General features: G+C 49.9%; 8 protein-coding genes across 8 annotated transcripts; 5 read left to right on the plus strand and 3 right to left on the minus strand.

Annotated features, from left to right (window-relative positions):
* Nucleotides 1-1,912: 1,912 nt before the first annotated feature.
* Nucleotides 1,913-2,728, plus strand: BO79DRAFT_255988 (uncharacterized protein; the record flags this gene model as incomplete). Its single annotated transcript, XM_025686169.1, has 4 exons — nt 1,913-1,940; nt 2,018-2,049; nt 2,122-2,658; nt 2,708-2,728. The coding sequence occupies 4 exons, from the start codon at nt 1,913-1,915 to the stop codon at nt 2,726-2,728; spliced, it is 618 nt and encodes a 205-aa protein (XP_025538654.1).
* Nucleotides 2,729-2,776: 48 nt separating this feature from the next.
* Nucleotides 2,777-4,045, minus strand: BO79DRAFT_229312 (MBL fold metallo-hydrolase; the record flags this gene model as incomplete). Its single annotated transcript, XM_025684031.1, has 3 exons — nt 2,777-3,267; nt 3,347-3,763; nt 3,814-4,045. 3 exons carry the CDS (start codon nt 4,043-4,045, stop codon nt 2,777-2,779), a joined length of 1,140 nt encoding a protein of 379 aa, XP_025538655.1.
* A 1,307-nt stretch (nt 4,046-5,352) lies between these two features.
* BO79DRAFT_238266 (alpha/beta hydrolase) lies at nt 5,353-6,102 on the plus strand (the record flags this gene model as incomplete). Its single annotated transcript, XM_025684793.1, has 1 exon — nt 5,353-6,102. The coding sequence occupies one exon, from the start codon at nt 5,353-5,355 to the stop codon at nt 6,100-6,102; it is 750 nt and encodes a 249-aa protein (XP_025538656.1).
* Nucleotides 6,103-6,755: 653 nt separating this feature from the next.
* BO79DRAFT_22367 (threonine ammonia-lyase) lies at nt 6,756-7,900 on the plus strand. Its single transcript, XM_025683619.1, has one exon. The coding sequence runs from the start codon at nt 6,776-6,778 to the stop codon at nt 7,736-7,738; it is 963 nt and encodes a 320-aa protein (XP_025538657.1). The 5' UTR covers nt 6,756-6,775; the 3' UTR covers nt 7,739-7,900.
* A 1,053-nt stretch (nt 7,901-8,953) lies between these two features.
* On the plus strand, nt 8,954-10,120 carry BO79DRAFT_238268 (isopropanol dehydrogenase; the record flags this gene model as incomplete). Its single annotated transcript, XM_025684794.1, has 1 exon — nt 8,954-10,120. The coding sequence occupies one exon, from the start codon at nt 8,954-8,956 to the stop codon at nt 10,064-10,066; it is 1,113 nt and encodes a 370-aa protein (XP_025538658.1). The 3' UTR covers nt 10,067-10,120.
* A 558-nt stretch (nt 10,121-10,678) lies between these two features.
* On the plus strand, nt 10,679-11,947 carry BO79DRAFT_267277 (retinol dehydrogenase; the record flags this gene model as incomplete). Its single annotated transcript, XM_025687037.1, has 3 exons — nt 10,679-10,755; nt 10,843-11,031; nt 11,166-11,947. 3 exons carry the CDS (start codon nt 10,679-10,681, stop codon nt 11,917-11,919), a joined length of 1,020 nt encoding a protein of 339 aa, XP_025538659.1. The 3' UTR covers nt 11,920-11,947.
* A 29-nt stretch (nt 11,948-11,976) lies between these two features.
* Nucleotides 11,977-13,021, minus strand: BO79DRAFT_229317 (uncharacterized protein; the record flags this gene model as incomplete). Its single annotated transcript, XM_025684032.1, has 3 exons — nt 11,977-12,649; nt 12,702-12,820; nt 12,878-13,021. The coding sequence occupies 3 exons, from the start codon at nt 13,019-13,021 to the stop codon at nt 11,977-11,979; spliced, it is 936 nt and encodes a 311-aa protein (XP_025538660.1).
* A 299-nt stretch (nt 13,022-13,320) lies between these two features.
* On the minus strand, nt 13,321-13,998 carry BO79DRAFT_22386 (Cys6 transcription factor domain-containing protein). The gene is made up of 2 exons (XM_025683628.1): nt 13,760-13,998; nt 13,321-13,671 (listed from the first exon to the last, which is right to left on the minus strand). Exons 1-2 carry the CDS (start codon nt 13,885-13,887, stop codon nt 13,428-13,430), a joined length of 372 nt encoding a protein of 123 aa, XP_025538661.1. The 5' UTR covers nt 13,888-13,998; the 3' UTR covers nt 13,321-13,427.
* Nucleotides 13,999-14,000: the final 2 nt, after the last annotated feature.

Consider the following 14,000-nt stretch of genomic DNA (forward strand, 5'->3'; position numbering starts at 1 on the left):
AAAAAAAAAAAGCAACAGCCCTGGCTGTCTTGTGACGCTGGGTCCGAATCCCCTAGCGGCTATCGTCATTTCTGAGCTCGTGGACTGAAAACAACCCGCCGCTAACGAATGTAGAATGGAGTTTACTATGCTCTACGTTCTGATACATAGACCATTTCAAGTATCGTGATCTATAACTAGATCTATACTATGTGGTCGGCAAGGTGGTGGGTAGGCAGGGACGCAAATTCCGGCTTCGAAATAGGCACTTTCAGATCTACTTTACACCGTCCTACTGCACCGGGGCATGACTGTGGAAGGGCGCTAAAGGGGCTGCGGGTATCGGTGAGTGCTTTTCGCTTTGGCCATCAGCAACCAATCGCCATATCCAACGGTACTTATATATATAATGTTCAAATCATGTGCTTAATAGAGTGAGCTATCGACTACCTAGGCGCATCAAATCCGGCTGAGTGGTTGGTGGACAACGCTTGTTGACTATTTTTATTGCTGGCATCATTCGCGCCGCGCCTTATGTGCCTCCGCAGTGCTTTGATACTGCAAACATCAATGACATTACTAGGCCCCCTCTTTATCCATCAGCAGCCCGGAAGCAGGACTCTTCCATTTGTCCTCTTCCTCGATCACCGAGTGGTTCCATTCATTCCTTTGCTGTGCTTGAAGTAAGCTAATGAACGTCTATGTATCAATGTTGACGCAGGTCTTACCGTCATACTCGCTTGTAGTGAACAGAGTCTCAGAGGACTCCATGTTTTCGCAAGGGGCTCTCGTATACCGCCTTGGAGTCAATGCCCACCTCCTTCAACAATCAAATCTGTGCACAGAGTCCTAAATAGGCAACTCACTTCACGAGAATATCGTGGGAAAGTAGACTGAAGAATCCGTATCTCCCCGTGATGAGAGCGAACGACAGTAATATGCACCACCACAAGGCCCAGCCTTCTAGCTATCTTAGATAGAAGTTTTAGCATCACGTAAGAAGGTGGCCGCAGTTTGGATAACGCGTCGCTCAGAGAGACCGGCCTATATCAGACTGATATTTGCGTGATAATTCTACCAGAGGGGTTGGGAAGCCACAGTGAAATATGGAACACCTGTTTCTCTAGCGCTACATGACAATATTATGGTTCGCAAAAGGTTCAACATAATTCACTGTGTCACTTATGCTCGAAGAACTTCTGACCAATCCAAAAAGGTGACTCGAACTGTTGAACAGAGGAAAAGACAAGCACGTTGGATATATGAAATCAGTAACCACGAGTGAGTTAAGTTGGGATTTGTAAAAGGATTATTGTGTCAAAAGGACGGGGTCTTCTCGGTGTTTGGAAGCCGTAGACGTTTCTCTCCGTATGGCCAAGAGAAGATCTTTAGCTGAGAACATATGAATCGTGGGCAACTACTATTATGGGCACTATATTTTTAGGTCCCCTGCAATTCGTGAGAGAGTTGGTTGAAAAGGACAGCAGAGTCCATTTTATACATCATGTCTCGCGCAGGTAGTCTGGGGCGAATAGATATGGTTCAAAATGCGGACACATGCAAACGCTGAAACAGGTTCACGTTTTCACCGCATGACACAGTATGTATCCGGTCAGTGTAAACATCGTTGGATTACTGATTTGGACAATACTCTGGAATTGCGCTGGCACCGACTCCACAGCACATCGTCGGGACAGAGATTCCCTAGAGCCAAGTTCCATCGGTAGGAGGACACGTACTCGTTCACCATCTTTGAAAGCATAGTATATGCTGAACCCGCCTTTGATAAACGCAGGATTGGCTTCCCACTCCAAAAAAAAGTGCAGACACCGGACCGCTCTATTGCAATCGATACTCTACGGACCTCGCCCGTTGATCGGATGTCACGATCCCCATTGGAAAAAAAGGGATAAAACTTGTCTTCGACGACACAATGGGATGGCAGGAGCAGAAGTACGCAAGTATGCTGGCCAGATCTGGAGCTCCCATTTTGTGACTTCGATTTTAACAGGTATTCAGATCTCTCTAACCAGTGTAGCTACCTATCCGACTCGGACCCAAACTGTGGATGTTAGTCAGGGAAGCCAGCAACCTATGCAGCAAAATCCCAATGACATAAATATCAGTAGCTAACTAACTCAGTATTCCTCCGATACTGTCTCTACTGCTGCAGAAGATACAGAAAGTGAAGAGATTAGTGTCCAAACACCAGATCCGGCAGTTCCCAACCTACCAGAGAGCAGTACCATAGTCAAGTCGCTCCATACCTCAGTTGAAGACATTGAGCAAACCAAAAGCCAAATATCAATACCCTTATTGACGGACGGCAAACAGGGAGAAACACCGAGCCTTGAAAACGATATATCCCGAGTGACGTCGGGGCAATCCATCGATAGTACAGATGGAGAAAGCGGCGTCACAGCAACGAGACCACCACAGATCCTTCAAGGAGCTTCGACGGCTGACATGGTGGGGCTCTCGGAAAGCTCAGGTGTCTATACCGTCACAACCGAATATCGGAGCCCTGCAAACCCAGAATCCATGGTCACCCTCCTCAAAAGCACTACGGCTGACTCGGGAACACGTTTGACGTCTGAAAGCATCTTGGATCAAGTTGGCATTATCTTCCCCAGTTCAATGAGTTCACTACTACAGGAGGTATCCACCATGGGTCTTGGCGTGAGACTAGTACCAGGTCATGAAATCAGTCTCTTTTGTGAAGGTATAGGTCATTGTGAGTCCTCAGTAATAGAGGGCCAAAAAGGAGCTAGTGATTACATGGTCTGACTCTGAATAACTATGTGCTTTTATCTGTGGTTCCGTCAATAGCCCCAGCAAAATCCTTCAAAAATCTCCAAGTGCCCTCCGCCTTATATCCCTTGACATCCCAATCGGTAATCTTCCTTGGGAAGAAAGGAAGGACCTCCAGGAGACTTGCATCATGGGCAGTGACAACCATGACGCTAGCTGAGCCATCGAACTGTAGCAATTTCTCAAGAGCGATCTCAGCATCTTCCAGATTTTCGTTCATTGCGGCGTTCAAATTGTAGAAGGGAGTGACTCTGACGTCTGAGCCTCTTAAATTTGCCGAAGAAATTGCTTCAAAAACGGAGCCGGGACACGCAGAATTTGAGGAAATTTTTCTTTCGAGTGGCGACGGCCTAATCTTGATTGGAAGGGGGAGGTGTTTGGTTGGTCGGTACTCCCCCGGGTGATGAGCGATATCACCACCAAGGAAGATGAAGCGGTCCTTAGAGGTACGTGCCAGAGCGCTGATATGGTTATGTGCTGGGGTTTGAAACTGTTAGCAACTTAGCGCCCAGGAAAGAAGTGTCAGGTGCCGTCAGCACAGGCTACAGATACTCACTATGCCCGTTTGATTTGAGCAGATACAGGCTTCCATCTTGGAAGAAGTCGATGGCCAAGAAGTCCCCAATAGCCATAGAACCGGAGAAATCCAGCTCGACCAAGCTACGGCCGATGAAAGCGTCTTCAGTCACCAGCGCATCAGGATTTGCCGGATAACCCGGAAACGTCGTGTTGTTGTGCTTGAAGCCGGGTCCAACGACTAAGTTCGTGGATGGAGGGAAGAGTGATGGATCTCCTGTATGGTCCATATGGTGGTGTGACCAGATAATAGCGTTGATCGACTCTAAAGGGACATTCGCGTTGCGAAGTTGGCAAGCAACATCTTGCTTAATTTCCACATATGCCTTGGCAGATTCGATCTGCTGGAGGACTTTTGGTTCGATCAACGTCAGCATCCGTAGTGGGTTAACATGAGCTGTACGGGTGAATAGCCCAGTACACATTCTAGATAGGGATCTCGCTTACTAGGGAGCGGCAGTTTCTCCTTCCAATCTTTTCTCAGTCCAAGGTCAAAGAGGACCCTTTTGTTCAGCCCCTTGTTCTCGATTAGGAAGCTGTAGCAAGGCATGTCAAGCACATCATGCCCAGAAATTGGCATTTGAACCACGTAGGCTGTGGGTACAATCGTTCGTCCCGCATGGATTATCGACACATCCACAGTTGAGCCCATATTCTCCGGCAGTGTTAATGGTGCCATTGTTTTCCTCCAAGTTAAGAATATAAGTATATAGGAGTTGCAGTGGATTGTAAAAGACTCCGAAAGTGCCACTCGGTAACAGCTGGTCATGTTCTTAGGAGAACCAGAAAGATTATATACCATTTTCAATGCAGGGTTACAGGAGAAATCTGGCTAAAGGTGCTCTGAGAAATGGACTCGTCAATGGAGTAGAGATGATTATTCATCGTGCACCGCAGAACCTGTAAGAGATTTCAAATCAAGTTGGATCCGATAGATGAGGGTGATTGATGATTACAAATGTGGAACTGGAGCATATCCACTGATTTGAATACAGCAGTCTATTTTACCTTTTGTTCTCATAGTCCGGCAGCAGCGGGCGTTGATGCAGCTGGATGTGACGCCACTCGACACGTAGAAAATAGGATACTTGCTCTATTCTGAGCCTGCGCTGTACGTGGAGGATCCAGAAATGTGCTGAGCTAGTTTCAGCTATAGACGTTCCGGCAGAAGAAACGTGTGGATATCATTATACAACACATCCTGGAATTTGTATGTGGAGCATGCACACGGTACTTATCCTCAAATCTAGCCGATTCGTGCAACGTGAGAAACTATGCTTTGTCTATCTGTCCGCCATTTTGATTCCACTTCTGGGATTTATCCGATAGCAATCAGAAGATGAGGACAGAATTTGGTGATCATCATGCTTGTTTTTGGTCAAAAACTCCAAATTATCTGATTAGTAGTTTCTTGGGTGACAGCAAACATATATTTGCGCTACTTGTTATGCGCAATGAAATTGTCATAAGTAGTCATTTTTATTAAACTCCACTTACGGCTGCCAAGACATGAACCATTGCTGAGCCTCCCGTACTATTATGGTGCTCGAAGAGAAACTACCTAAGTATTGGCGTTGGACTACCTCAGTACGCGAGGCGTCAGGAGTTAGTCGTTGGCATTAGCTCCGCGGAGGTGCGTAGGTGCGGCTGTAGGTGCGGGTGCGGAGTGGGTATTATAGGTTCGTCCTGTCAGGTTCGTCCTATCTCCTTGGTATGGTTCAACCATTTGTTAAGCACAATGGTGGGATTCCACCAGATCCGGGCCGCCTGTTTTATTGATCAGCTCCCATGCATTTAATCGGTAAAACCTCTGCGTCCATTCCTGCCAGCCTGTTTACTGGTAAAATGAGACTCATGCGACTGTGACGGCATCGCAAGAAATTTATAAACGGTTTGAGTAGAGCCAAACATTGACGCGGGCTGATTCATTTTGTCCCATCATCTGATTGATCCTAACTACAACTCAATACTTTCGCACCTCTACCCATGAACTCTTCAACAACGGTTCTTTTTATTCCTGGTGCGTGGCACAGCCCTGAATGTTTCGACAAAGTGATTCAACGGCTGGAAGCCGATGGTTACATCACGGATGTCGTTCACTTGCCCTCTGTGGGCGCTATTGAACCTCATTCCGATTTCTCCAAAGATGTACTACAGATCAGAAAACAGATCGAGATTGCTGTGAATGCTGAGCAAAGAGTCGTGGTCGTGTCGCACTCATATGGTGGCCTCCCAGGTTGTGAGGCGGTTTGCGGATTAGACTGGGCAACTCGACAGCGCCAGAATAAACCAGGGGGTGTTGTTCATCTTTTCTTTTGCTGTTCGTTTATCGTTCCGGAGGGAAAATCTTTGATTAGTTCTTTTGGCGGTGATGACCTCCCTTGGTTCCAAGTCTCGGACGATCGTTTGGTTGTGACGCCGGCTAAACCCAGAGAAACATTCTACAACGACATGGACGAACTTGATGCAAAAGCGGCTGCCGGAGCTTTGAAACCGCACAGCTACCAGACATTTCATAGCAACATCACCTTCGCAGCTTGGAGGCATGTTCCTTCCACGTACCTCTATTGTCTCAGGGATGAGGCTATCCCACTTGCAGTACAGAAAATGATGGTGCAGGAGGTCGCTAAAGGGGTTGAGATTCACACTCAAGTTGTGGATGCATCTCACAGTCCTTTTTATTCAGCGCCAGACCAAGTGGCAGCTGCCATCAAAGCCGCCAGTCTGCAATCCTGAAATATGTTGTGAAGCTCCGTTGACTATAATCCGAGATGCTTGGAAAATGTCTATCTCTAATGGAATTGGAATATGAAGTGCATCGCGGTTCAACAAGGCTTGATGCCGTAGTACCTAGTCGCAACTAGAAAAATATTATGCAGCTTCCCTCTCGCTTGTTATAACAAGTTCTACATCCCTTTCCTTTTGGATGGGCCAGGGGATTCGTCTTCTATAACTATCTTCAGCGACGGGCTTGATGCCGGTTGGATGACACCCCTCACGGGGAGTCTCTGGGTCCTCAATACAGATCTAGTCTGCATTCCACAACACCACAATTTAAATCCACACACTTTCTGCGGACTGCCATGCGGGCGCTACTAAGAACACCCGCAGTCAGTGCAGGTTGACATTCCGACACCCAACTGACAGATTCAGCGCTACCTGCAATTGGACCGTGCGTACGAGCGCTACCGCAGTAATCCAACTGTCATATTGAGGGATGTACTATAATATTTAGGAATTAAGTTTCATGTAGGAATGCAGCTGTTTGTTGGTAAAGCTGATAGACTTTAGCCAAGAGACAGGGATCATGAAGTAATGACTCACGGTGTGAAATCCGTTATCAATGAGCGGCCTCCCTCCGTCATCCTACACATAATCCATTCCTACTTCAGCCTGGAAACCATTCATCATGTCATTTTCACTGCAAGAAATCGCGGCCAACGCCGTTCAAGCCCGGAGTCGCATTCGCCAACACATCTACCAAACCCCTCTCATACCAGCTAGACGAATCGGCCATGATCACGACGCAAAGGTGCTGTTTAAAGCAGAGAATTTCCAACTCACTGGGTCTTTCAAAATACGAGGGGCACTTGCTAAACTGTCATCCCCATCAGCGCAAGGACGCCTGGTCACAGCATCGTCAGGTAATCACGGCATCGGTGCCAGTTTTGCCGCGAAGGTGCTCGCTAAGAACCTTACGGTCGTCCTTCCCACCACCGTGGTGCAGGCGAAATTGGAGAAAATCAAGTCATTCGGCGTTGAGGTGATCCTCCACGGCGTGGAGACTGGCCAGGCTGAACAACATGCGCAGCAGCTCGCGTCTTCGGGATCCTACACTTATATCTCGCCTTACAACGACGCTGACCTTATTGCTGGACAAGGAACCATCGGACTCGATATTCTCGAGCAGGTCGAAGAGGTTGACAATGTCTTCATTTCCATGGGTGGTGGTGGGCTCCTCAGCGGCGTCGGATCCGTTCTCAAAGCGTTTCGTCCCCAGACAAAGATATATGGAGTCTCCGCCAAAAATTCCAAGGCATTGGCAGTCTCTATAATGGCTGGCCATGTTGTTGAAACAGATCATCTTCCTACCCTGGCCGAAGCTGTGGCCGGCGGCATTGATGAAGACACAATAACGCTTTCTCTGGCAAGCGCGGTCGTGGACTATATTATCGAGTGCGATGAAGCAGAGATCTTGAGATCGCTGAAGGCACTCGCCGCTCAAGAGAATATGATTGCCGAGGGCTCCGCGGCCCTTGCTCTTGCTGGATTCAATAAAGTCGCCGAGAAACTGACCGGCCAAACTAGCGTCATCCTCCTATGTGGTGGCAACGTTGATCATGATTTCATCCAGGAGGTATTATGTAGGTAGCTTTTGAGACGACAAAGACCAGAAAGTGATAAACAAGAAGGATCTCTTCATCCCTCCCGTTTGACTTTATATCAATAGTGCCTCCTAGAACAGATTCTGAAAGGACCAACAGAATATCCCAGCTCAACCTCATTTACTCCAGTGTACATTTCCCTGCGATATGATATGCACCAATCAGAAAGTTATACGCATAGCAAAAGCTAGAGTGCCCTTTTTTTGCACATGGTAGGCCGGATGTGGTGGTAGACCACTGGGCTGGTGCAAAAGGCAGAACAGGCTGTCGATTAGAGGGAACAACCAGCGGCGCCATCGGTGGTAAGTGTTTCACCGCAGCAGTAGTGACGGTGACCGGGCGACCTCAATATTCAAGCACTGGTCATTTGTGATCCAAAAGGTGGCATTGATACTGCCGTTGTCGCAGATGAAAGACCGCGATCCGTCGCTCTTGCCAATTGCTTCGACACAGTCACCACCAACGGCGTCCCGCATGATGCAGCGGCCTCGACCATCGCCGACATCGAATTGCGCTTTGTGCGCGGGAGGATGAGCTTGCGTGATTATCATTCAAGCTGAGGTCAACGCTTGAGTTAGTTCATGACTGGAGGAAGAGGGCATGACTCCCTAGCGGGCTGCTCCATATTGCGTGGTAGGACAAGCTAATAGGGTGGATTGATTCTAAACTCCTTGGAGGCGATTTGTGTAGCACGGCGAAGCCGGTATTCACTCTAATAGGCGAAATTCGTTTTCAATGGGGTTTGTCAACTCATAGCATGAGAACTGATGCGGGTGCGGGTGCGGGTGCGGGTGCGAGTGCGGGTTACGGGTGCGGATACAGTGAGATCAGACTGTTGCTCAGCGACACTCCCGGCAGCGTAAATGTCCCCCCCTGTGTCACATAGTCTAGGGGAATAGGGATAGTTTCCGCATGAGCCGATCCTTTCGTCTCGGTCAGCCCGCTCATTTCCTTTCTTATCTCCGGTCAGCCCACAGCGGCATGAGGGAGGCGTATTGTTATCACTGCGAGAATGGACAAACAACGAGTAGAGGGATGTGGCGCTGGTGTCCATGGTGCTGAGGCTCGATCTAGCTGGCACCGGATTTTTCGGATCACACATTCCAGCGCCTTATAAACCTGTTGTGAAGCAGGACAGTCCGGTCCATCCAGTAAATTGAAGGAAGAACTCATAGGCCCAGTACGAACAAGTTCCGGCCGGTATGTCAACTCACAAAGCTCTCGTGATTCACGCCCGGGACAAGCCACTCGTCCTTGAGACTGTCCCACGCCCTGTCGCATCCACTGGTGACGCAATTGTTCGCATCCTCGCTGCCGATATCGTTCCCTACATGGGAGATGTGATTAGCAACAAACGCCCTTACCCGCTCTCTCTGCCTATGACGCCGGGGAACACCGCTATTGGCCGCATACACGAAGTCGGACCTGATGCCGTGGACCTCACCCCAGGCCAACTCGTCTTCTGCGACATCACCATTCGCGCCCGCGATAACCCAACCGTCTCGATTCTTTACGGTATACACGGAGGTGGGTATCCCGCAGCACAAAAACTCATGGACGGCGTCTGGCGTAACGCGACGTACGCCGAATACGCGCGGTTCCCGTTGGAGAATTTATACCGTCTGAACGAGGCGTCTCTCCTGGGGACACTGGGATACAACATCAACGACCTGTGTCTCTTGCCTGTGTGCCTTGTTCCATTTGGTGGTCTTTCAGAGGTCAGCTTGAAGCCCGGCGAGGTGGTGATCGTGGCCCCTGCAACGGGGCGGTACGGAGGCGCCGCCGTGAGCATTGCACTGGCAATGGGCGGGACGGTGATTGCTGCCGGGCGAAATGTGGCGGCGTTAAAGAGACTTGAGGGAATCCATGCCACAAGGCGACTCAGGACTATCCAGATCACCGGCGATGCGGCCGCTGATACAGAGTTGTTCCGTGCAGCAGTTGGGAAGGCGGATGGGGCAGATGTATACCTCGACCTGTCCCCACCAGCAGCTCAGGGATCGTCGCTGCTGGCATCGGGCATTCGAGCATTACGTGCCTTTGGTCGATGTGTAGTTATGGGAGGCAATTCGGGGAATATCGACTTCCCTTACCTTGAGATCATGTTCAAGAGTATTCGGGTTCAGGGGCGGTTTATGTACGATCGCCAGCATGTGCTGCAAATGATCCAGATGGTCGAATCGGGATTGCTTCCTCTCGGCAACAAGTCTGGTGTCACTCAGACGGAGGTATATAGGCTTGAGCAGATCCAAGAGGCATTGGAAGCGGCTGGTAAGCTGAGCGGTTGGGGTGGGCATGTGGTGCTCAGGCCATAGTCCATGCAAATCTGTTTTCGGTCATTGGCTTCATAATGTACACAACTTTTAGATACCCGTATCACCGGGTATACATCTTGTCAATTGAGAAAATCCCCATAGGGTCTAGGATTGTCGCCTAGAATGCCTGTACAACAGCCCTGGAAGGCGGCCAGAAATAGGTACGAAAATTAAAGGATCTACAGGCCAATTATAGCCGTGGATTGAAAAAAAAAATAAAAGTAGATATACGAAGATGTGATTGAAAGAGCATAATGAACTTTCTAGTGAGCTGGACATATACCACATGAGAGTCTCTTCCTCAGCGTCACCGGATCATACATCTATATATAACACTCGGACAAACATGATCCTACCAACTAGGGCCTGGTAATCAATCGACCGGTTGCGCCACACACCGCACCCGCAGTTTCACCTGCGGACACGCCCGCAGGTGGAACTACTGCGGGTGCGGACCTCCGGGTCAAAAAGTGGCGTATATATGACTCCGACTTAGGACCAAGAGTATCCTAATACGCGGTCTAAGCATTATTATAAGACAGCTGGACAGCTGGACACAACGCAACACTAAACTTCTCCCCTCCTTACCACAGCGCGCGCGGCTGTCGAGCAATGGGTGATACTTTGCATGATCCTATCCCCGACCTCACAGGGAAAGTAGCCATCGTAACGGGTGGACATACGGGACTGTACGTCAACCTCCTTATCTATCAATTGATGGAGGATTTTCTCACCCTACCCGGGACGAACTTCTCATTTTTTTAAATCTATAACAGGGGCTTCGGCACCAGCATTGAGCTTGCGAAACATGGTGCCCGGGTGTATATTGCTTCTCGGTCCGCGGCCAAGTTCAATGATGCAGAGCGTGAAATCCGTTTGGAGTGCCCGGAAGCACAAGTGCGCTTTATATTACTGGACTTGGCGGATTTAAGCAGTGTCCAGGCGGCGGCGGAGAGGTTTTCTCAGTGAGTTGCACGAGAGATGTCAGCCAAGCGTGAAAGGTTATGCCTGATAGTGTGTGGTTGTAGGCAGGAGTCAAGTCTCCATGTACTTGTGAATAATGCTGGGGTGCGTAGGGCGCCCTTCCCTCCTCGGGCAGCACTTACTCGCTCCAGATCATGTGCATTCCTTACGAGGAGACGAAGCAGGGATTTGAGTTGCAAATAGGGGTAGGTCGACCCGCATGCAATGGTTTTCTTTTCCTTGCGGCTGTTATCGCTAAGAAGAAGAAGGTAAATTACATCGGTCATTTCCTGTTCACGGAATTGCTCATCCCGATACTCCAGAGGACCGCAGAGAGAGCCGAGAGGGGAAGCGTGCGTGTTGTGAACGTATCTAGCGATGGACACGCCAAACTCGCCCCAAAGGAGGGCATAATATTCTCAGATATGAACATGAAGGATGGTTTCTCTGTCTGGGCCCGCTACGGCCACTCCAAACTTGCCAACGTACTGCATTCGAAAGCATTGGCAAAGAGGTTTCCGAGCATTCTCTCGCTGTCCTTGCACCCGGGAACGGTAAAGACGTATGCTGCCGTTTCCTTTCCTGTCCAGCGATTCACAAGCACGAATCTCACGATTCTCAGGAACCTGTCCGCAGGGCCGATCTCGTCAACTCCGCTCTATCGGCTGATAAAGCCGCTTGTCGAGCTGGGCGCGCCTGGCCCACGAAAGGGGGCAGCAAATATCCTGTTTGCTGCTGTGTCGTCAAGGCTACGGTTGGAAAGCGACAATGGAGCATACTTGCTGCCGATTGGAAGAGTGTCGGCGCCCAGTAAAGCGGCATCGGATCTCGAGATGGCGGAGGAGCTCTGGAAGTGGACAACGAAGACCCTCAGAAGCCGCGGATATTGAAGAGGCGAGATTGCCTCACAAGCTTCATTCACTTATCAATCCTTACCAGCCTTCTCCCTATATAGTGAGCGAGTTATCATGCCCACTAAGTTTCTTGAGTAATCGGAAATACCTCCACCCCTGGCGTAACAGAGTCAAGTTTTCGTCATCGATGGCCGTCAATATCGTCCCTGCTTGGCTGATGAAGGCAGCGCGAGCATCTTGATGTCCTGACGCAGCTGCGCCGGTAAACGTTATCCACGTAAATATTTCAGGGGCGTTGCGGATCCAGTACAACGGCTCTATGTGGGATAGGTGCTCCAGAAGTCGCTGAACTTCATGACTCTCAGTCGACTCGGCGCTTTGTTGGAAGCGCGATTGTGGTTGAAGCATTGCCCAGAATAATCGGCTGGTGATCTGGCAGCATACATCAAGTCTGTCAGGCGAAGTAAAAGGGAGGTTATTTTCGACTCTGTCAGCCCCAGTGGCGGTCGTTGCAAAGGAGACAGCACGCTCGATTTCGGCAACGATCCTACAGCGGTCTTCGTCGACCAGATGATCCAGCCGTGATATAGCCTCATACACGTCCAATATGGCATCTGCAGTTTCTTTCTGCAACAGCGATTCGGCATGCCCAAATATTATCCTCGACACTACACTTCGGAGGAGGGTGTTCGGGCGAACTGATTCAGAGAATAAGCAGTCCCAGATAGGGAGTACGTCATAAATGCAGGCGAACGAAATCATGGCGCTAAAGCGATGAGTAGCAGACCGAATGGCTGAGGGGTGGGATGGCCACGTACACCTTGACTATGGCAATCAGGGGTCCTATGTCGGCTCGGAAAGATTGCGGCGTCGCAAGGAGCATTTTCTCCAGGCCTTTCTGGTGCACCACCGCAGAGTCTCGATCAAGTGCGACCATCTACAAGCCGTCAGAGATATTCACTCGCGTTGGGGTTCCTCCAGGACGTGCACTGACATTGTAATATAACAAGGGTATTACTGCCCCTAGGGTGCCGTAATTTAAAGCTGGCTCTGTTTGTGCTAGCCGCTCATTGACCAAGCGGATAGCCCAGGTTTGGTGGTACAGCGTCTGTGGGGTATTCTGCTGGCCTTTCAGCATGTTAATAGATGCGGATGCACTGAAAAGTGTGGCATGGAAAAGACAGGGATCGGACATAGCGTGGTGCAGCCATTCCGAACGAAGATGGTGGGCCAAACTGTAGGGCACCACTGTATCAGAGGGTAACGCTATTGACGAGAGAACTTTCGGGTAATTGATGGTTAGCATCTTAAGATGAGGGGCCTGTGTCATGACGCACAGAATTGTATGAGGTGCGACATGTAGGTCCGATACCGAATGGGAGGCTCGAACGCCACTCGCACTTCTGTCTGCGCCAATGGAGCAGGATGCATCCTTCGTTGGACTCCATAGGTATCTGCTTCACGATCACTAGGGACAATGTCTGGATGCTCCGGACTCGACGCTGGGTATGTACAACTGATTCCCATTCTAGAAGCCATCTGTGTCAGCTATAACCCACGGCCCAATCATCGCCATCCTCGTGGCCGGTTCGCTCAGTTTTCCGAGCATTCTCTAGATACCTTAGACAGCGGGAACACCGTGGAAAGGTGCGATCACATCTACGTTTATGCTCCTTGCACCGTATACATGCATTGGGCCGCGCCCTATCCAGCAATGGTCTCGATGGGAAACGCCGGGCCTCAGGTTCCGGTTGCACGGCGGCGGGGTATTCACACGGCCTGTCTAGTCTGCACGATACGTTGTGTTCAGTCTCCAGGGTATATATACCCCACTCGGTTTTCCCCTATGGTCGTGTTGATCGGAGGTCAAACGTACTTCTTGCATCGTGAACATATCGGAAGCCGCTTATCACATTGTCGCTTGCCCGCTCGGCAGGTCAGACAGACCAGGGCAGCTCGATCCTGCCCTTGTACTGCTGCCTTGTCTCGACCATATGACGACATGATAACTACCAGCAATTTCAATAGACCCTGGTCAGACAGATAGCTTGGTGGAAATGCTCCTCCCCGACGGAACCCGAGGAACAAGGAGATCGGCGATCGCCAAAAGCTGTACG

Source organism: Aspergillus costaricaensis (assembly GCF_003184835.1).
Source record: "Aspergillus costaricaensis CBS 115574 unplaced genomic scaffold BO79scaffold_19, whole genome shotgun sequence".
NCBI lineage: Eukaryota > Fungi > Ascomycota > Eurotiomycetes > Eurotiales > Aspergillaceae > Aspergillus > Aspergillus costaricensis.